Genomic DNA, 21473 nt, shown 5'->3' on the forward strand with positions numbered 1-21473 from the left:
CTAGTCTGTGCACATTCCTGGCTTATGCTGGGTCACCGCCATCATCATGTAGCAGCTTGGACCATGTACGCCAAACATAAACACTACCTATATCATGAAAATAATTAAGTCTACATGATGTAAATCAAAGTATGTCTGGATCTTAATTAGGATAATCGTTCCTTGCTTGAAGCACGATGTGTAAAAAAATCACAGTTTATTAATTTGTGCTGAACGTTCGCTATCTAATTTATTACTTACGCAGAAAAATCAGGAATGTATGTTCCCAGAGACACTTCAAGCGGTATAAAACCCTGACATAATATTCAATAAAAACATGTTTTCCTGCTTTTTATATAACATATGGTTAGAATATTTGCTTTTGTGCATAAGTATTAGTATTCATTTAGAAATTAGACGTTCCCAACGCACACTTATTTTTGCATATTTGCATTTTATTTATAACTGCTTTATTCATCCTCTAACTTAAACAGAAACCATCAAAAAGCATTTATGCTTGTCTGACTTTGTTCAGGGGACCCAGCAGTGTGAGAGAAGGCTTTGTTTACATTTCTGACTTGATACAATTAAACACAAGATAACATTATGTAAAGTTCAAAAGCGGCCAGCTCTGCTGGAAGGGAAGCTTCTAAAGCCTGTGTATAGGCTTGTTGTATAGAATTGGAGGCACCACTAGCTAGTTAGAATTAGGTAGCCTGAAGTACCTTCAGTATTAAGGGGCATCTGTGACGGGCAAGGGAAGTAAGTGAGAAGTGACAGCTGGGCAAGACAGCACACGTGCAGAGGGGCTTGTAGGTTCATGGAGGGTGAAGTCTAGGGTACCAGGACATGTGTGCCTATGGGCTCCAGTAATGTAAATCTGGGCCTGACACTCTGCATTCATATATATTTGTTACATAATAATCTAGGTTCAAGAAAGACCTGAATCTATGAAGTCCAGCCTTTTGAGCAGTCCATAGGAACGAAAAGCCACAAGGGCAGAAACTATATCTCCGACTGGATTAAAGCGGACCCAAACCAAACATTTTTTTTAATTCAAAATATTTAGTTGCACCACTCTGACACCTACAAAGATAAATAAACACTCCTTCAAGCCTATGAGCATTTCAGTGCATGCTTTTCACCCTTCTCTTTTCATAACTAGGGTTATACAGGTGGCAGCCGTTACTTCTGAGCTTAGTAGGAGGTTTTAGATCATGATTGTGTTTGTCATCAGCTACCCTCCCTCACAGGGGCGTGGTCTATGTGAAATCTCACACAAGCTGAGATCACCTCCCCTGTGACATCATCAGTAGCAACCTGCTTTTGTTTTTGTTTTTTATCTCCTCCATCAGTCTGCCGGATTCTGTCCCAGCAATATGAAAGGAAGGGAGGGGTTCCTCCAATAAATGTGAAATATTTTATAATTGTCATCATGCAGCTGCAAAAAGGCTGCTATTTATTATTACAATTTAGAAAATAGATTTTATTTCTGAAACCTTGTATTTTTAATTTGGGTCCACTTTAAGGGATTACTGGGTATGTTTTAAAACTGTGGGATAAAAAAATAAAAAAAGTGTTTTCCTAAATGTTATTGTCCATACGGTTATCATGTTTGCTTTTGTGCACAAGTAATATTGTCTGTTTACAAATTAAAATTTCCCAAAGTACAGTTTATCTGTTCTGAAAACTGCCATTGCATTTTACTGCATAGCTGCTATATTTATATATTATAATGTATCCAGTGATCACCTCTCAGCTCTCTCTGCTTTTACAATGTGTGTAGTTTAGTGTCAGCACACTGCTGGCTGGATACTAATTGTAGCAATCAAAGACATGTATACAAAAGATAATGCTATCACCTCTTCGGATGCTGCCAGAAGCTGCCCACTGAAGAAAAGAGCTGTCCACTGAAGAACAAAGAGCTGTGTTTAACTGTTTGAATGGTGTTCTGCTACAATTTTTTTGTTTGTTTGTTTTAGAAAATGTTATGCTGTAAATAATCTTTTAGAACAAAGAGGTGGCTACACACGTTACAACTTTTTCATTTTGATTTAATTCGACCAATCTGATTTAATTTTTCGGTGGATCGGGAGCTTTGAAGAAATTATTTGATAACACATACCTGGTTGCCGCAGTTTCTGGAAAAAATTAAACAAGGAAAACGTTGGTTGACTAAAAAACCCTCCTGCATATCAAACTTTCACTCAATAATCACCTTTTGATAAGTTTGCATTTCCATAGAACTGCATTTTCCACTGTGACATTTATCACCATTTTATCAACATCTCATAGAATCATAATTTGCTGTTTAGTATTATAACTACCTCTGATCACCACATTGCTACTTACAACTGTATTTACCACACTTTATTTTGCACACATAGCAGAAACGCTAGCGTAGCAGGAAACGCTGCGTTTTATGCAGCAATGTTAGTCTATGGGACGCAGAAGAAGCTGCATTTCAATGCGTTTTTACAGTATGCGTTTCGCAATCGCTGGTAGTGTTGCATATTATGCAGGATGGCTGCCAAAACGCACATAATGAAAGTCTATGGTAACACATATGCATTGCGTTTTGCATGCATTTTTTAATGCGTTTTTTAATTATGCATGTCTGTTTTACATTAGCGAACCGCAAACGCATTAAAATGCACACAAAATGCATGAAAAACGCATTTTCGTGAAAAAAACCGTAAATGCAAAACGCACCAAAAAACGTTGTAAAAAAAGGAATAGAAAGTCGCAAACGCACCATCCTAAAATGCTACTTTTTCACGCTATGTCATATGTGAACCCAGCCTCAATGATGTCAGTTTACTAATTACATAAATAAACCAATTACAGTACAGTTTCATACTATGATCATTCTACTAAAAAACAAAAACACAATTCCATATACTGTGTATTATTTTCACACTATATAGCATAACATACTCTTTCCATCTTTTCATCATATACATACAGTATACATACACTCTTTCATAATTCCATCCTTTTTGCTGTTTATACAAACAATACATAAACTTTTGTATGTTTTGAATAGTTTTATACAGGTGAAACTCAAAAAATTAGAATATCAAGCAAAAGTCAATTTATTTCAGTAATTCAACTTAAAGTGAAACTAGTATATGAAATAGATTCATTACATGCAGAGCGAGATATTTCAAGCCTTTCTTTGTTTTAAGTTTGATGATTATATCTTCAGGGATAGTCAGCCAACTTTGCTACGTTGGAACTACGCGTAGTTTTACGCAATTACGCTTTGCCAAACTACGGCTTCGAAATCAAATATTCGTTTCGTATGCATTTCGTAGACTACGTGTTAAAATACGCAATTACGCGTAGTGGGAAGCATAGTGTATGCGGATGCTTATGCCCGTATGCAGAAAATTTTAATTCCTCTTTATTGGAAGCGGAAAATTAGACGCGAGTAACACGTAGTTCACTACACAATACACATGTTAACTACGCATAGTGGGCATAAGCTACGGGTAGCAATACTTCACTACGCGTAAATTTGCAAGCGTAGTTTTGAAACTTCACCTACGATCTACGATGCGTAGATGTGAACTACGGTGCGTAAATTCGCACTGGCGTAGTTTCTGCTCATCCCTGATATCTATATATTATATCTATATATATTATGAAAGCCCCAAAATCAAAATCTCAGACCATTAGACCGCACTGCCCCCTCCCCCCAAAATTGAAGACAATGAGCTTCTTAGCAGGAGACGGATGTCCTGTTCAGCGTCAAAAACTCCCCTTTCCCGCCTCTCCCCGCCCATTCACTGCCTCTCCCCACCCCTCCCCTTTCTCTCCTCTCTGTGCTCTGCAAGGGACCCCAGGGTCACAACCATTTTTTTTTTTACAAAATCAAAATCATCTAACTACTTAAGGACCAAAGTGATTGAAATCTACGCCCTGTTTTGGTGGTTACCTGGCTGGCAGGGCATAAATTTAAATCACCGCCGCAGCGCGCATCCGCTGTTTTCGTTGTTCTCACTGATCTCGCCGCTGTATCCCTGCTGTATCCCGTCGCAGCTCACAGGCTATACCTGTCTCTATGACAGCAGAGCCCTGTGAGGCGGTCAGGAGACGATTTCATTGGCTCCTGGCCGTGTCTATCAATGTAAGCAACTCCTATAGGCTTACATTGATAGACAGGGCCAGGAGCCAATGAAAGCGGCTCCTGACCAGCTCACATGACATGGATGTCCTAAGGATCCCGGCGAGCGGCGGTGACGGCGGTTGTGGTGGGTATATGCAGCGATTCGTCAGGATTCCCTCGTTATTGTACCAGTGGTCTCTGGGCCTTAAGGGGGCAGAGACAGCTGGTACTTAAGTGGCTAAATGGCTCAGTAGTGGCAAGGAGCAAGTAAGTAAGTGGCACTCTCTGATTCGGCTGGCCCCTCGGATCAAGCAGTATGGGTTTTTTTTCAGGTTTGCCACCGGCTCGGGTCCACTATAAACAAGACTATAGAATCTGTCTTAATTATGATGGTGTACAAAGATCACATCTTAATCCAGTCAAGGCGATTCTGTTCTTGTACACAAGTGAGTTGGGTGGCAGGTGGTACCTGTTGTAAAAATATCCATAATATAGCATTACTGATTTTTTTAGTATAGACGGTCCTGGTGCCATACTTTCACACTAACCCTCCCAATGCCTACCACTATCCCCCCTCCTATTACCTAACACTAACCCCCTCCCCACCCCACCCGATGACTACACAACCACATTCACTGGACAGTATGCTATTCTACCCAACAGCAATAATCTACAAATCGGCTAATCCACTATTAGTATCCGCATTGCACGTCCAAATCACCACCTGGGCACCCAAATAAATATCAGTATCTTACACTGACATCTATTAGATCGATCCGGGCGCTCAAATGACCTGATATAGTTTCTTTCCTCTGAATTGTGGTGCAGTGATACAGTTTGTGTCCAGGGCTAATATGCAATTAACTTTCTCTCCTGAGTTTTCCCTTAGGTGATCATTTTAAACTAGTCAATAAAATGCCTTTTAAGACACCAAAAAGTAAGAAAATACTCAAAGTAATTTTGATAGTGCTTTTCGACCTATTGTTTCATGACTTTTTCCGTTGAAAAATTCTGGAAAGTTATGTTAAAGAGAAAATTAAAAAATATCTCCTTAGAGAAAACTTGGGAGAAAAAGTTAATTGCATATGGGCCCTGGGATTCTACAGATGAGTTATATTCTTCAGATTATTTTTGGGAATTTTAGTGATATGTGCTTCAATACAATTAGAACAACAATATGTGTGAGACACTTTTCTCACTAGGTCTCTGTAGTGCAATACAAAGTATGGTGATTCCCTTGCCAATTGACTCACTTCAATTACCTGTATAAAATGACTCTGGGAGGGGAAATAGTTTCAAAACATAAATTACTCATCTAGTTTGGAAAGATTAAAGGAAGACAAATAATGTTTATCTATTCTCCACCCTTACGTCACCTTATTGTGGCAAACCGCCTAAGGCATTCTGCAAATTAGCCTAAATGGACACACTGGGTCTATCTTGTAATTATAATTTCATCAAGATTGCAAGAGCCAAAAATGTATTTGGGAAGTTGTATAAAACGGGAACCGCCCATATTATATTGTATATAAAAGCTAATGATTTTATCGGGGAAGTAAGCTTGCTATCTCTTTCACTTCGGTATCAGGAGGGCTACTGCAGCAGTAAAATAAGCATGTCCTATCAGAAAACCTCTGCTTCCTCAAGAGCTTCTGTAGGGGGTGGTGGTGGATATGGTGCATCCACCTACTCATTTCCTGGGAACTCCGGAGGAGCATTGGGTACAGGAGGCTTTGGAAGTAGCCAAAGTGGAGGTGCTTTTGGTGGCTATGGTGGTGGAGCAGCCTTTGGGGGAAGCCTGAGTGGAGGAGCTGCTGGTGGCTTTAGTGCAGCATCCTTTGGTGGTGGTCCTGGGGGACATGGTAGTTTTGGCGGTGCAGCTTTTGGTGGAGATGGCATTCTTTCTGGAAACGAGAAAGAAACCATGCAAAACCTAAATGACCGCTTGGCCTCATACCTGAACAAAGTACAAGCCCTGGAAGAAGCCAATGCTGACCTTGAAATCAAAATTAAAGCTTGGTATGAGCAGCACAACAAAGATAGTCAGCAAGTCAAGGACTACAGCAAATATTACAATATCATTGAAGACCTTAAGAAGCAGGTACTGATTTTAAATTATTACTACTTTATCAATACCCATTAAACCTGATCCATTTAACTTTTTCTTTTAAGTTTTCACCTAGATGATATTTTACATCTCATGATGAATACAATGCTTTTTAAGCCACCAGCAAGCACAAGCAGGAAAATACTCTGAATAATTTTGCCAGTATTATTTCACCTACTTTTTGGTACTTTTTCATTAGAGTTCTGAAAACAATTTTTGACAGAAGATGAAAATTAAATCTTAGGAGAAAATGTAGAGAAAAAGTGACATTGGATTGGGACCAGTATGTTTAAGACACCTAATATGTCATTTATTTGAAACGCTAATCATATTTGGAAATGTTCTGACATTTTATGACTTGGTTTATATAATGGGAATTATAGAGCAGACAAACTTAGTGACATCATCTGAATATAAAACTGTTGCCTGTTTATACAGATCCAAGCAGCCACTCTGGATAATGCAAGTGCTGTCCTCCAAATTGATAATGCCCGTTTGGCAGCTGATGACTTCAAAATGAAGTGAGTTTCTGATATCAGATGTACGATAACTTTGATATTTTACTTTTGCAATCTACCTTATTGTCATTGAATGTGTTTATCTTCCACCTTTTAGATATGAGAATGAGCTGTGTCTTCGTCAAAGTGTGGAAGCTGATATTAACGGTCTCCGTAAAGTGCTGGATGACCTTAACATGGCTAAATTTGACCTCGAGTCTCAGCTTGAAAGCTTGACTGAAGAGCTTCTGAGCCTGAAGAAGAACCACGAGGAGGTACCTTATAGTAACTTGCAAAATGTCACCAAAGCTGTAGACTGTTCCATAATTTTAAACTGGCGTTTTTCTGTGACTGATTAGATTATTTATCTTTCATGGACATCAAGAATGCTCCATTTCAATTTATATTTTCCTTCATTATCTCCAGGAGATGAAGAGCTTCCAGGGAGTCACAGGACAACTTAGTGTGGAGATGCAGGCTGCTCCAGGAATTGACCTTACCAAAATTCTAAATGACATGAGATCTGAATATGAAGATCTTGCTGAGAAAAACAGGCGAGACGCTGAAGCCCGGTTTAACCAAGCGGTAAATGGACCATACCACTATGATTTTCCGCTGGGGTAAGTTTATTCCAATCATGTTGCAGTAATTCTTAATGGTTGTGTTGCAGACTCAAGCCCTCAAGCAGGAAATTTCATCTGGTGCTGAGCAGATACAATCCAGCAAAACTGAAATCACGGATCTCAAGAGAGCTCTACAAGCTCTGGAAATCGAACTACAAGCTGCCCTGGCAATGGTGAGAAAACCTGAGCTAATGTAATGGTTATGTTTCAATTCTTATAGCTGCAATGTTTTGTTTTTTTTCAATTATATATTATCTTGAAATATCAGTTTTCACAATTATATAATGTTCTTAAGTAAATCAGTGTAGGGAACCCTGATAATCCAATATCACTAAGACTATCCACTTCCATCAATCTGACTAAACATTTTTACCTACAGGGGCATAACTACATTTTTGGGATCCACCTCCCATCAGCAACAATTTTATAAACCCTTTTCCCCATATCCCCTGGTGATCTCCATCTGACAGGGCCTATGTAGAAAGTGTGGTCATCATGAGAGTGCTAACCACTACTCCACCCTGCTGCCCACTTCCCCAAATGCCTTTTGACTTTTTTGCGCATGACTGTTGTTAGGTTTCTCAACCTTTTCAGGAACAGGAAATTGAGAGCTGCTTCAATATATTTTCTGTTTTCAATTGTTTTTTATTACATTTTCAAAGAAAATACAGTGAGTAAGACTAAATCCTTAGTCATTAAAAGAGACATAGTAAAGCCAAATGTACAAACAGTCACTTATGTGTGCAAGGCATAAAAACATCAACACAACAGGTACATTTCCAATCAGATTATTGGAAGAGATTTAGTAGTGTCTGTCAGAACTAATAACAGAGAATATTATTATTCTCTCCGCCATGGAGTCCTGTCTATGATTTATAAAGCGCTGGTCAGCGCGAAACAATTGTCAACTATACCATCTACTCTGTCCACTGCCAGCTACTTTGGACTCGGAGCGGTGATGTATATCTGATTTAACATCTGCAAATGTCTTTTTGTATACTTCTGGAATAAATTAAGCTTCTTTGCCTGGTGCCCACGGATGCTTTTCTTGTTGATGCTGATTTTGAATGTTCTTCTACCGTGGAGGCACAGCAATAGAAGTCTATCCAGTTAGTAATTTAAGTCATTCCAGCAGTGACACATTGTGTGCGAGGTACCTTTCCTTTCTTGTTCATTATTAATAACAGACATATGAGACCAGGGTAGAGGGAGGAAGCGTTGTTCAATATATAAAGTAAGAGAGAATCCATCACCCACTTACTTGACCTTTTAAATATATTTTCAATATTATGTATCTGTGCCTAATCTTTCAAATTTAGACTGGAGGTTGAAAGAACCGTTTCTCATGCTTTCCTGGGAAAACCAATGCTATCTTTTAGCTTCAGGGTTGATGCCTGGAAATATTGATTTTCCTTTGGTCTAGAATAGATCCTAAATCATATGGTTTCCCATAGATCCTGATATGGTATTTAGTTCCATCATATGAAGGATCCAGAAATTTACAGTGGGCCCTAGACTATTTTATTTTCAATTAAACATCGACCTGTTATCAGGGATGCTCATCACGGAATATCAACGAGTAACCACAGTGGTTACTCGTGATTCAAATTAGCATTAATTGCCCCAGATGAGCGGGTAGATGTGGCAGGGTTAATTACCCATAATGCCGCTCTCTGCCCAGCGTTTCAACGAGCTTGCAAGTGTCTATTGGACGCGTTGCAAGCCTCGCTATGGAGCACTTCCTCCTTCAAGCTGGAAGGAGGAAGTGCTCCGCTGGGCGGAGAGCGGCATTATGGGTAATTAACCCCACCGCATCTACCCACTCAGCTGGGGCAACTAAACCACTGTCGTTACTCGTGAGTATTCCGTGATGAGCATCTCTGCCTGTTATGAATCAAAGATTTGAGAGGTGTGATAAGTGACGGGTTTGACATTGCATTGCATATTTTTTTTTTATTTATAGAAAAAATCACTGGAGAGCAACCTGGCGGAGACAGAGGGCAACTACTGTGTTCAACTTGGGCAAATTCAGGCAAAAATCAGCTCCTTGGAGGCTCAGTTGTGTGAGGTTAGGTCAGATTTGGAAAGCCAAAGCTACGAGTACGACCAGCTTCTAGACATCAAGACCAGACTGGAGAAGGAAATTGAAACCTATCGTGCCTTACTGGACGGACATCCCATGTAAGAAGAGTATTAAGTTGTTGCTCATGAAAAGAGACCAGCATATGTTAAAACCAGCTTTGACTCCATTTAACCATAATTTATGTTATTTATTATAGGCCAGTTAGCGTACCCCCAACTCCTCCAAGCCAAAGAGGTAAGCAGACAAGCCTAATGTTCTTCTTAAAACAGTTATAGGCACATGTCCCTCATTGTGTGCTTGAATTGAAAACGTCCCAACTCCACTGCTCTTCAACACACATCTTTCAGTAGATTACCCCCATCCACTCTCTACACAAGGTGTTGTTTGAACTATAGATCCAAAACATTACTTTAAAATTGAGTAGCTAATGCTCTGAACATTGAACATTGGTAAAGAGATGTGAAATGTATATTTTGCATCATATTGACAAAATACCACTAGCAGCCCTGTTGTGATATCACATATCACTAGTCCAACTACTGTCTGGCGAGTACACCTAATTTGAAAACAAAATAGGTTACTATTAACGATATAGTCCCATGGTCCACCAACCATTTCCGTTCACTGCGGAAATCAATCAGTTGTGCCCATTCATTCTCACTAACCAATCCGATCAATGGGATTGATCCATAAAACAGACCAACCCCATTAATCTGATCAGATTGGTTGATTCAGCTAATAACGAGCATGACTGTTAATTTTCGATCGCCACGGTGATCAACCAGAAATGTATGCTTGTGGCCATAAGAAACAATTGATCAGCCACGGGATTGTATTGTTAATGGAAACTTAGCAGCTGCTGGTTTCAATTAAATAGCTAAAAGGGCTGACATGTTTGAGATGTTAACCCCCCTCCCTTTTCACTGCCAATATTCATGTTTGGTGTGAAGTTCATCAAGTGTGACTTGACTTATCTGTTTGATGCATAGTGCACCCCCCCCCCCCCCTCCTCTACCCTCCCTAACGCTGAATGAGTTTGTTTGATCTCAACTACTGGGCAATTAAGTCTAATTAGAAAAGTCCTTATCTGCCTTCCATGTTCTGCTGCTTGTGGACGGCTTGCAGACGGAGGAAATAGAGGGAGTAAAATTTAACTGTCTGTAATTAACCCTTAAAAGGAACCTAAAGTGAGAGAGATATAGGGGCAGTCATATTTATTTCCTTTTAAACAATGCATATTGCCTAGCTGTCCTGCTGATCCTCTGCCTTTAATACTTTTAGCCATAGACCCTGAACAAGCATACAGTTTAGGTGCTCTGACTGAACTCTGACTGGATTAGCTGCATGCTTGTTTCAGGTGTGTGATTCAGACACTATTGCAGCCAAAGACATCAGCAGGACTGCCAGGCAACTGGTATTGCTTAAAAGGAAATAAATGTAGACGCCTCAATCTAAGTTCCTTTTAAATGTAAAATGATGAGTTAAACTGAAAGTTTTTTTTAGTAACGAGCCACATTTTAATATGCATTTTTAATGTGCTATTGAGCTGTCTTGGGAGTAAAAAATGATGCTCAGTTCCCTTTAAGGCTAGGGCAACACAGGGCATGTGTATCTCTTGGAATAAGGAGGTTAAATTCCTTATTGATAACTGCCTTATTTAAAACCATTGTACTGCAAATAAGGTAAATCTGAGTCACTCGCATGCCTGTAACCCAAGTCTCAAAGAGTGAAAAAGTTTTAGAGAAAACTATGCTCTTTAGTGCTACTTCGGGAGGTCTTTGAGAAGGTTTGTGAGATTGGTCTCATAAAACTAGGCCTCGGCCACACAAGTGAGATAAATCACTTTGTTTAGAATATTTATATATAGCACCAACATAGTCACTTATCATTTGAAATCAAGAGATGTCTGTGCTATTTCCAAAACACCTGTGTAAAACGAGGTTGAGTTGAAAATAAGGTAATACATATTTCAAACTCAAAAACTGAGAGGTGAGCTCTGTCCCTTCTGAGATGTGACGTGCAGGAATATCAACCAGGAAGCTATATTTAACGTGTGCCCAAGGTGACATGTGACATGATGAGATAAACATGTGTATGTACAGTGCAAAATACAATAATAACCAGGCTGTTTCACTTGTTTTATTTTGATGCCTGAAAGAGTTAATTTTTAGGCATGGAAGTGACAGCTTCTGTCTTGCTGTTAGCTTGTCGGGAATATAGTAAACATCACTGATACGCAAATAACAGCCATAAAAGGTTTCCTGGCAGTATACAATCTCTGAGAGCAGAGGGAAATAGAAAAAGGTCAATAGTCCATGTGTTTTCATTTAGGCACACTTAAAGTAGTTCTTTGGGGGGATGGGGGTTTAAAATAAAAATGGACACTTACCTGGGGCTTCTACCGGCCCCCCTGAAGCTGTAATGTCCCGTGCCGTCCTCCAACGATCTGACATTCTCCGCCGCCGGTCCCGGTCTGATCGGTATCTGAGACCCACTGCGGCTGCACAGCCGTGACCGCCCGTGTGCTTGCTCCTGCGCGTGTTATCTGGAGCTTACTGCGCAGGCGCATTGCAAGAAAACTTCATACTGCACCTGCGCAGTAAGCTCCCAATGACGCATGCGGGAGCGTGCATTATTCGTCTTGTTAGATGAATATATTACCGGGACCGGAGGCGGGGAACCAAGGATCGTAGGAGGATGGCGTGGGTCATTACAGCTTCAGGGGGCTGGTAGAAGCCCCAGGTAAGTGTCCATTTTTATTTTTTTTAAAAACCCAAGAGAACCCCTTTAATAGGCTGTCACTGAGAAGAGACAACAAAACATTCAATCTACTTTGTAAATGTTGAAATGTAAAATAAAACTGTGGGATATCTAACTAAAGGGTCACTTTTAAGAGTTGGATGATAAACACAATTGTTTATCTGATCCGTTTATTTTCACCTTGGGTTCACTTTAGGCGTGCTAGTTGGGCCAGAGGATGCACTGTGAGAGACTTGGGATGTCCCTGGTTTCTGGGCCACCTCCCCCCCCACTAGATGCCAAGCTCCACAGCATTCGCTACAGCTACTAGGGTAATTCTTATGCCACTATCAGGGAATCAAGGAGGTGACATTGGATTGACTTCTTATCAGTCTTAAGGTCCGTACACACGCCGGACTTTAGGCAACGACGGGTCCGTCGTTGCCTCCCGCTGGGTGGGCGTGCCAGCGACAGTCCGGCGTGTGTACGCTCTGTCGTCAGACTGATACGGCTGTTTCTGAGCGATCCGCCGGGCGGATCGCTCAGAAACAGCCGTATCAGTCTGACGACAGAGCGTACACACGCCGGACTGTCGCTGGCACGCCCACCCAGCGGGAGGCAACGACGGACCCGTCGTTGCCTAAAGTCCGGCGTGTGTACGCTGCTTTATCAGCTTTTTGAACAATAGCAAAAGACTTGTTTCACAACAAAAGCTGTTTGACAATTGTGCTGCATAAAAGACCGCTGTTGAGCGTGTGGATGGGGCTTAAAGGCGTGTACATATGCCGTATTGTTACAAACGACGGGTCCGTCAGACGCTCCCGTGGGGCGGTCGTTCTGCCACCAGGCCGATCTGTCGACAGAACGACCGCCCCACGGGAGGGTCTGACGGAGCCGTCGTTTGTAACAATACGGCGTGTGTACGTGCCTTTACAGACAAGTTTGGCAGATGGTTGGACAGATAGTTGGTAGGTGTGTATGAACCTTAACCACTTCAGGATTCTGCGTACGCATAAGTACGCCCCTGAATCCTGAAGCGGTTTCCATGGAAACGGCCGCTTGTATGAGCGGCCGTTCCATGTCAGTTCACGGAGGGTATCTCCGTGAACACCCTGCGAGCCTCCGATCGCGGCTCGCAGGGTAAATGTAAACACGCGGGGAACATCTTCCCCGCTGTTTACATACATACGCCGTAAAGGAAATCGGCGATCCCCGGCCTCTAAATGGCCGGGGATCGCCAGCATCTGATAGGCTGAAGCCTATCTGAGGCGGCGCAGGATGGATTTCCGTCCTACGCAGCCCATAATGAAGAGGGGAGGGAGGGAAGGAGGCAGAGGGAGGAATAGCACTGCGGAGGGGGGCTTTGAGGAGCCCCCGCTAGGCACAGCAGCGCGGCGGCGATCAGACCCCCCCCCCAGCAGGACATCCCCCTAGTGGGGAAAAAACGGGGGAAGTCTGATCGCTCTGCCTGCTATCTGATCTGTGCTGCGGGCTAAAGAGCCCCTGCAGCACAGATCATCCAAACCACCCGAAACCCGGAAGTGGTTAATGTACCCAGGTTTATTACATTAACATTCTATAACTGATAGGGAATTCGAATTTTAAAAACCTTGTTGCAGCGCAGTGCTTTCTTGATGTGGGCTTCACATTTCTTTGATTTCATAAAACACAAATGCCGCTTTGTAAATTTACACTGCTATAATGTTACCAACTTAACCATCTTCTAGGTGGCAAAAGTACATTAATTTCAAAGGTTAGCACCGGAGCTTGTGCTAGAAAGCAAGAACAATTCCCTCTCGTCTAGGTGATAGATCTTAATTGAACCCCCAGCCACCTTTACTAGGGAGAAAGTGGGATATTTTCTCATTACAGCATTATGTGATGGATACAAAAAGTTTTCCACCCTGTTAAAAGTCATCCCAGAACCAAGCATATAAACATTGCTAGTTTGCTACACATTGTGGCTATGTAGTGTTTTTGCTTTTTTCTTTTACTTGCCAAGTGAACTATACACTTTTATAAATAGGGATAGGTTTTTTATTTGTTTTGTTTTATACAGTTTATATATGTATTCCTATTTGCATAGGAAACATACACAAAACATATCCAAAATCCTGAATGGAAATGGTTCCAGTAACTGAAACAAATGTCTTTTTCCTCAGATCCACACAAGACCCGCGTGGTGAAAACCATTGTTGAGGAACTCGTTAATGGAAAAGTTGTGTCTCAGAAATTTGACTCAAGAGAAGAAAAGGTCTAGTTAGTAATGAAAAGCCCCCTAAGGATACCTGCAAGCTGCAATCTTCTGAACTTCATCTGATATCTTCATGGGCTTAATTCTAAAATGTCCATTATCTAACTGAGATAATATTGAAACGGTTAAACGGTACTTCTATCTAATCTTTGGTGTTTCATGATCAATAAACCCTTCTTTTTAAGCAACAATATTATGATTTTCTTTGTAAAAAATGACTAACTGTATAGCATCAATGTGTTCAGCCTAAAAAAATTGGGCACCGTTGTATGAATCAGAACTAAACAGTGAGGAGACCTCAAAAGCCAGGCAAGACATTGAGAGTCCATCTAGTGTACTATTTCATTACTCAATGCTCAGTACTCAAGGTACTCAAAATAGGGTTACTCATACCTAGTAGGCAACCACTGGTAGAGCAGATTGGGAGTTAACCTTAACTCAGTTAACAGGATCTTGCTGGAAAGTCTGGTACACTGGTATTACTTCTATAAAGTAGGCTAGGGAGAGAATTAAAACCATAAAAAAATAACTACCCTCCACCTAAGCAGGGATAAAATAAAGCAGCTAGTAGGAAGAATGCAAAAAACAATGATAAACTAATAACTTGAAAATTGAGTGTAAGGGCCCTTTTCTATCACCCAGCGTTTTGCGATCTGATTCCATTCACTAACAGATCGCAAAATGCAAGGAACAGTAAAACTAATGGAAACGGCAGCAGCCTTTCCCATTAGTGGGATCCGATTGCATTGCAATTTTGTCCCCACAGCAATCAGCATCCTGACACGTTTTGGATGCAATTGAGCTCCTATAGTGAGTAGTGTAGCTCAAACGCAATCGCATTAGTTTGAAACGTGATTGCAACGCAGTGCGATTGCGGCCGGTCATGTTTGATAGTGGAACAGAGCCCTAAGAGTTGTCCGACTGTATCTCCAAAGATGTCATAGGCCACAAAATCTTATGGCCCGTACTCACGGGCTGCAGAAGTGGCCTGTCGCCAGCACACGTGAGCGTGCTAGCGACAGGCCGGCGACAGCTTCTCTCCAGGTCCCTCCGCGTACACACGCGGAAGAGGGACCAGCGGCGAGACGGAAGCTGTCGCCGACGTTCCTCCTCCCCCCGCCGGAAGCTTCATTCACCTCTATGGAGGTTGCTGTCGCTAGTCCGCGTACTCACGCGGACTAGCGACAGTTGCGGCGGAGGTGCGGCGGCGACTGTTGCCATGCGATTGAAACTTTCAATCGCATGGCGACAAGAGCGGCGGGCGACAGTTCGGGGTGCGCGCGCGTGCGATGGCCCATACTCACGGGCGGCCTGTCGCCGCAACACGCGCGCGCCGCATGTTGAGGCGACAAAAGTCCCTCGTGAGTATGGGCCATTAGGCACACATTATGAGGCTCTGAAGCCTAGGAATAATGGTACATACAGACCATACAACATGTTGCCTTGTGTCTTCTGTTAAAGTGACACTGAAGTTGAAAAGAAAACCTTATGATATAATGAATTGTATGTCTAGTACTGATAATTAATATAACATTTGTAGCAAAGAAAAGAGTCTCAAGCTTTTATTTTTAGTTATAAAGCTTTTTTATACCATGTGCACGATTCTCTAATATTTGCAGTGCACAAATTACACTGTATTTTAACCACTTCGGGACCGGCCGCCTAACCCCCCTTAAGGACCAGGGCAATTTGCATGGAGGGGGGGGGGGCGTTTGGGGGTTTGGGCGGCCGGATCCCGTCTGTGGCTGGCTGGGCATGGTGTCCCCCATGGAGGCAGGTCCCCCCCTGTAGCTGGCAGCTTTCACTCACCTTCCAGGCTCCGGCGATAAGCCGCAGTAGCCACCTCTTCTCCAGGCGGCATCTCCGCTCCAAATGACGCTCGGGTCCGGGTCGCAGCTTGATGACATCATCAAGCCGGGACCCGGCGCTGACGTCAGATGGAGCCGAGATGCCGGCCAGAGCAGAGGGGGGCGCCAATCGTCGCTGGAACGGCAGGGAGGTGAGTGGATCCTCTTCTTTCCCCCCTGCCGCCACCGCTGTCAAAGTGAACACTACGATCCGCCGGTGATCATAGTGATCACGTGATCAGCAGCCATACGCGATGGGGAGATGCCAGCTGTCATATGACAACTTAATCTCCCCCTCCGGGTGCGCACGATCGCGTTGGGACGGTTTGTTAGCGCGGACATTGAATCAACATCCGGTCAGAACGGTAGCACCACCTGCTGGACATTGATTCAACGTACCTGGTCCGCAAGTGGTTAAATGATGAAGCAAAACAGAGCTAATGACCCTTTCAACTTCCTAGCAGTAAAACCTTAAACAAACAAGAATCAATGAGAGACTGGTTGAGATGAGTGCTTCAGAAAACAGCACTGCCGCTGACCCAAGTTGGGTCAGAGAGCTCAGAGAAGCTCTTTTGCATAGATAACAACTGAAGTTTCTTAACCCTTCCTGTAATGGAAACAATATGAGACTCATATCTGTGCCACTAATGCTCTATTTCTTAGCTGTATTACACATTCAAATCATTATATTGTAAGTTTATTTTCACTTTAGATTCCCTTTAAATAAAGTGTTTTGGCTAGCATCTAGTAGGTTCTTAAAGATAATCTGTATTCTAAAATTCTTACAATAAAAAGCATACCATTCTATTCATTATGTTCTCCTGGGCCCCTCTGTGCTGTTTCTGCCACTCCCTGCTGAGATCCTGGCTTGTAATTGCCAGTTTTAGGCAGTGTTTACAAACAAAAGACACGACATGTGATAGGCTGAGAGGAGCTCAGTCTGTGACTCAAACAGAGCTTGCAGGGGGCCTGGAGAGGGTGTGTATAGCTTCTATCCTATCACAAGCAGAGCTGCACATTCCAGCCTGAGTGCCTGAGCCCGACAAAGCTGTCAGAGGAAAGACGATTAGATTATATAACAGAGATAATACAGCCGCTGTGCAGCTAGGAAAGGCTGCAGTAAGCCAGAGCACATTAGAACAGGTATAGGAACTTAAAGGATAGAAGAAATAAGGCTGAACATTTTGTTACAGAGTCTCTTTAAGAGACAGGTCAACACTTTTAAGTTTTCAGTTATTTTAATATAGTTTGGTTGCCTCATCTTACAAAGTCAATCAGAAAACTATGCTCAGAAATGTAGCCAAAGTACGATGAAACCCATTAGTTTCATAAGATGGCTTATTTTTCTGATAAAGTGGTTAAAACAGCATACTACTCTTTTTATATATACCATCAGGAGCCACATTGCAAATGATTTCTCTGTTGTGTGCATTTGCCTAAAGTAAAGTGACTGGTTAATTTAGATGCAGCTAGTTTGGACCGGAGTGCTTGCCTACAGCACTGACGTCATAGTATTTTGTCGGCGCTAATGAATTTGGAAGTGAAAGTGAAATTATAGGAAAAAGAATTGAATGTGTAGTACAGCTAAGAAATAGAACATGAGTAAGAAAGAAAAGAGTCTCACATTGCTTTCCAGTAGAGGAAGAGTTAAAAAAAACTTCAGTCATCTATGCAAAATAGCTTCTCTGAGCTATTAGACCCACTGGGACGAATACAATCTTGTTTTTTGAAGCACTTAAACAGCCAAGAGACAGTGAGAGACAGCTTGAGATAAGGTTTTGCTGCAGGAAAGTTCAAAGGGTCATTATTTCTGCGTTTCTTATAGCTTAAAAGACAGCGTGTAGTTTTAAAACTGCAACTGTGACAGAATGATGCAATGTTATAAAAAAAAAAAAAAGCTATACAATTGAAAATAATAATATGAGACTCTTTTCTTTGATACTAATGTTCTATTCATTATCCGTACAACACATACAATTCATTATATCATAAGTTTATTTTTGCTTCATTGATCAACCCTTTCAAGACCGGCTGTCTAATGCTGGGCATACACGGATGGATTGCTTCTTATCAATCGAGCCACTGATGGCTCGACTGATAATTTCCGACGGGTCCAATACCCCGCCGGATCGATACTGCGCTCGATCCCCGCGGGCGGACAATGGGACAAACACGAGCGGAAGATAAGAAGCGCCCGTGGGGACGAGCGGGAATTGATCCGGGCGCACGTGGGGTTGCGCCGGGATCGAGCCAGCGGCTCGATCCGGCATACAATTGCATCCGTGTATGCCCAGCATAACCCCACTTAAGGACCAGGCGATTTTGCATGGGGAGCGTGTTTGGGTGGGGTTAGGCAGCCGGATCCCTGGTAGGGCGAACCTGCGCATGGTGTCCCCAGTGTGGCCAGGTGTCCCCCATATTGCAGGCAGTCTTTACTCACCTCCCAGGCTCCAGCAATGAGCAGCTGTGGACCCCTCCACTCTGGCTGTCATCCCCACTCGTACTGCCACTAAGTACCGGGTCGCGGCTTGATGATGTCATCAAGCCAGGACCCGACACTTACGTCAGAGCGAGCGAGGATGCCGGCTAGAGCGGAGGGGAGCGACGATCGCCGGGGGAATGTCAGGAAGGTGAGTGGATCCTCTTCTTCCCCCCTCCCGTCGCAGCTCTAACAGTGATCACTATGATACCCGGGGATTGTAGTGATCATGTGATCAGGAGCTAAGCGCGATGGCTCCTGATCACTGAGGGGAGATGTCAGCTGTCGTATGACAGCTTCATCTCCCCGCTCGGGTGCGCACAATTGCAACGGGACGATTTGTTTACTGCGACGTTGAATCTACGTCCAGTCAAAGCGGCAGCACCACCTGCTAGGCGTAGATTCATACTGCATCGGTCCCCATCTGGTTAACATAGGATCTGTTTAGATCTCTTCTGTTTCTTTCTGCTAAACAGACCATTTTTAATGTCAGTGTGAACGGGCACTAAAAATTACACCATTAATTTTTGGACAGCTGTAGTTGAAATCTACTCCCTTCTTATTCCTGCCGGGGCGTAGATTCCAACTTCTACGTTCATGCACTCCCACCATTCCAATCATTTATGCCGATACTGCGATGAAGCAGCCCGCTTGCTCTGCTGTCACGCTGTTTCATTGGCTCCTGACCCTGTGATCATTGTGAGCCAATCACAATGATTACAGTCCCTGGTCCTTAAAGAGGAAGTGTCATGAAAATCTTAAAATTTAAAACACATACAAATACAAAGTACATTTCTCCCAGAGTAAAATGAGACATAAATTACTTTTCTCCTATGTTGCTGTCACTTACAGTAGGTAGTAGAAATCTGACATTACTGACAGGTTTTGGGTTAGTCCATCTCTCCATAGGGGATTCTCAGCATTGCCTTTATTCTTTATAAAGACATTCCCTGAAAAAGATTTACATAAAGACGCTAGCCAGCCTCCCTGATCGCTGCACACTATTTTGCCAGTTGGACAGAGCAACTGCCATTCACTAGGTGCTTTTAAAAATAAAAATGTGTTTTAAATTTTAAGGTGTTCGCGATTTCCTCTTTAAGGGGCCAGAGACACCGGGTACTAAAGTGGGTTAATCAGCACCTTTAGGCCCGGTTCACATTAGCATTCGCTGTCTGGATTCGCCGTGCCGGATCCGGACCGTATACTGTACAAACGGAACGGACATTCGGCATAGCAAATCAAAGTCTATGCGTCCGCTCACACACGTCCGTTCCGTACGGACCAGAGCCGGACCGGATCCGGACTCCGGACACTTTTCCAACATGCGCTATTTTTTGGGTCTGGATCATCCGGCCGACGCACCCGGACCGGAGCCTGACTGCACCATCCGTGCATAGAAACCAATGGGAAACAGAAAGCACAGAACACACTGGCTATAAAAACCTGACGTTCCACCCCACTTCCTATGCGTTTTCTAGCGGCCATTTTGGATGGGGACACATGGGCCCAGCATTTCTGGAGTGGAGCAGCAGTGACTTTGTGCTGAAGCTGTTTGGCAGTATGTCGGACGTGGTGGTGAGGCCCTACACTGCGGAGGACCTGATTCTACAGGTGCAGCTTCTGCTGACCTCCCAGACCCCAGGAATTTATACAGTGTGTTATCTCTTAAAAAAAACGGATCCGGATCGCAGCCATATTCATACCTGATGATACGTATGCAAATAAACCGGATCCGAATCGGATCCGGATCCGGTCCGGGCATCCGGTCCGTTTTTTTCAAAAACGCAAGTGTGAATGGGGCCTAAGATCAGGGCCGGCCTTTGACCTGAGCGACCGGTGCGATCGCTCAGGGCGCCGGCTTCCAGGGGGCGCTCCTCTCCCCTGGCTGCGTGTTTTTGCGGCCCCGGCTGGGTACTCCCTCTCCGCCCCCTGGTGCCGCTGCTGGGGGTGATGTGCGTGCGCCGTGATGGAGGGGGGAGCCGCGGGGAGGGCAGCCCGACCTCTCCCTCCCTCCGGGCCACCCTCTGTGCTCAGTGCTCCCCCCTCCGATGCAGACTGCAGCAGAAAGAACTCACCTCCCTGGTTCCGATCGCCGGCGCCTCTCACTTGCCGCTGGTATCTTCTACATTAGTTACTGATGCACACTAAACTTCCTGCTTAACAGGAAGTTTAGTGTGTATCGGTAAACTATGTAGAAGAGAGTAGACCAGCGGCAAGTGAGAGGCGCCGGCGATCGGAACCAGGGAGGTGAGATCTTTCTGCTGCAGTCTGCATCGGAGGGGGGAGCACTGAGCACAGAGGGTGGCCCGGAGAGGAAGGGAGGGAGAGGTCGGGCTGCCCTCCCCGCGGCTCCCCCCTCCACTATGCGGGGGGGGGCACCTACCTACCTTATACTGGGGGCAGCTACCTATCTAACCTATACTGGGGGCAGCTACCTATCTAACCTATACTGGGGGGCACCTACCTAATCTAACCTACGCTGGGGGGCAGCTACCTATCTAACCTATAATGGGGGCGGCTACCTATATAGCCAATACTGGGGGCACCTACCTATACTGGGGGGCACCTACCTACCTAACCTAACCTGGGGGGCAGCTACCTATCTAACCTATACTGGGGGCAGCTACCTATCTAACCTATACTGGGGGGCACCTACCTATCTAACCTATACTGGGGGCAGCTACCTATCTAACCTATACTGGGGGCAGCTATCTAATATATACTGGGGGCAGCTACCTATCTAACCTATACTGG

General features: G+C 43.6%; 1 protein-coding gene across 1 annotated transcript; it reads left to right on the forward strand.

Moving 5' to 3' along the window:
* Positions 1-5663: 5663 nt before the first annotated feature.
* Positions 5664-14577, forward strand: LOC137541655 (keratin, type I cytoskeletal 10-like). The gene is made up of 8 exons (XM_068263058.1): positions 5664-6191; positions 6636-6718; positions 6813-6969; positions 7121-7279; positions 7365-7490; positions 9281-9498; positions 9597-9634; positions 14302-14577. Exons 1-8 carry the CDS (start codon positions 5706-5708, stop codon positions 14397-14399), a joined length of 1365 nt encoding a protein of 454 aa, XP_068119159.1. The 5' UTR covers positions 5664-5705; the 3' UTR covers positions 14400-14577.
* The last annotated feature ends 6896 nt before the right edge of the window (positions 14578-21473 follow it).

This window comes from Hyperolius riggenbachi, chromosome 12, assembly GCF_040937935.1.
Source record: "Hyperolius riggenbachi isolate aHypRig1 chromosome 12, aHypRig1.pri, whole genome shotgun sequence".
NCBI classification, from domain to species: domain Eukaryota; kingdom Metazoa; phylum Chordata; class Amphibia; order Anura; family Hyperoliidae; genus Hyperolius; species Hyperolius riggenbachi.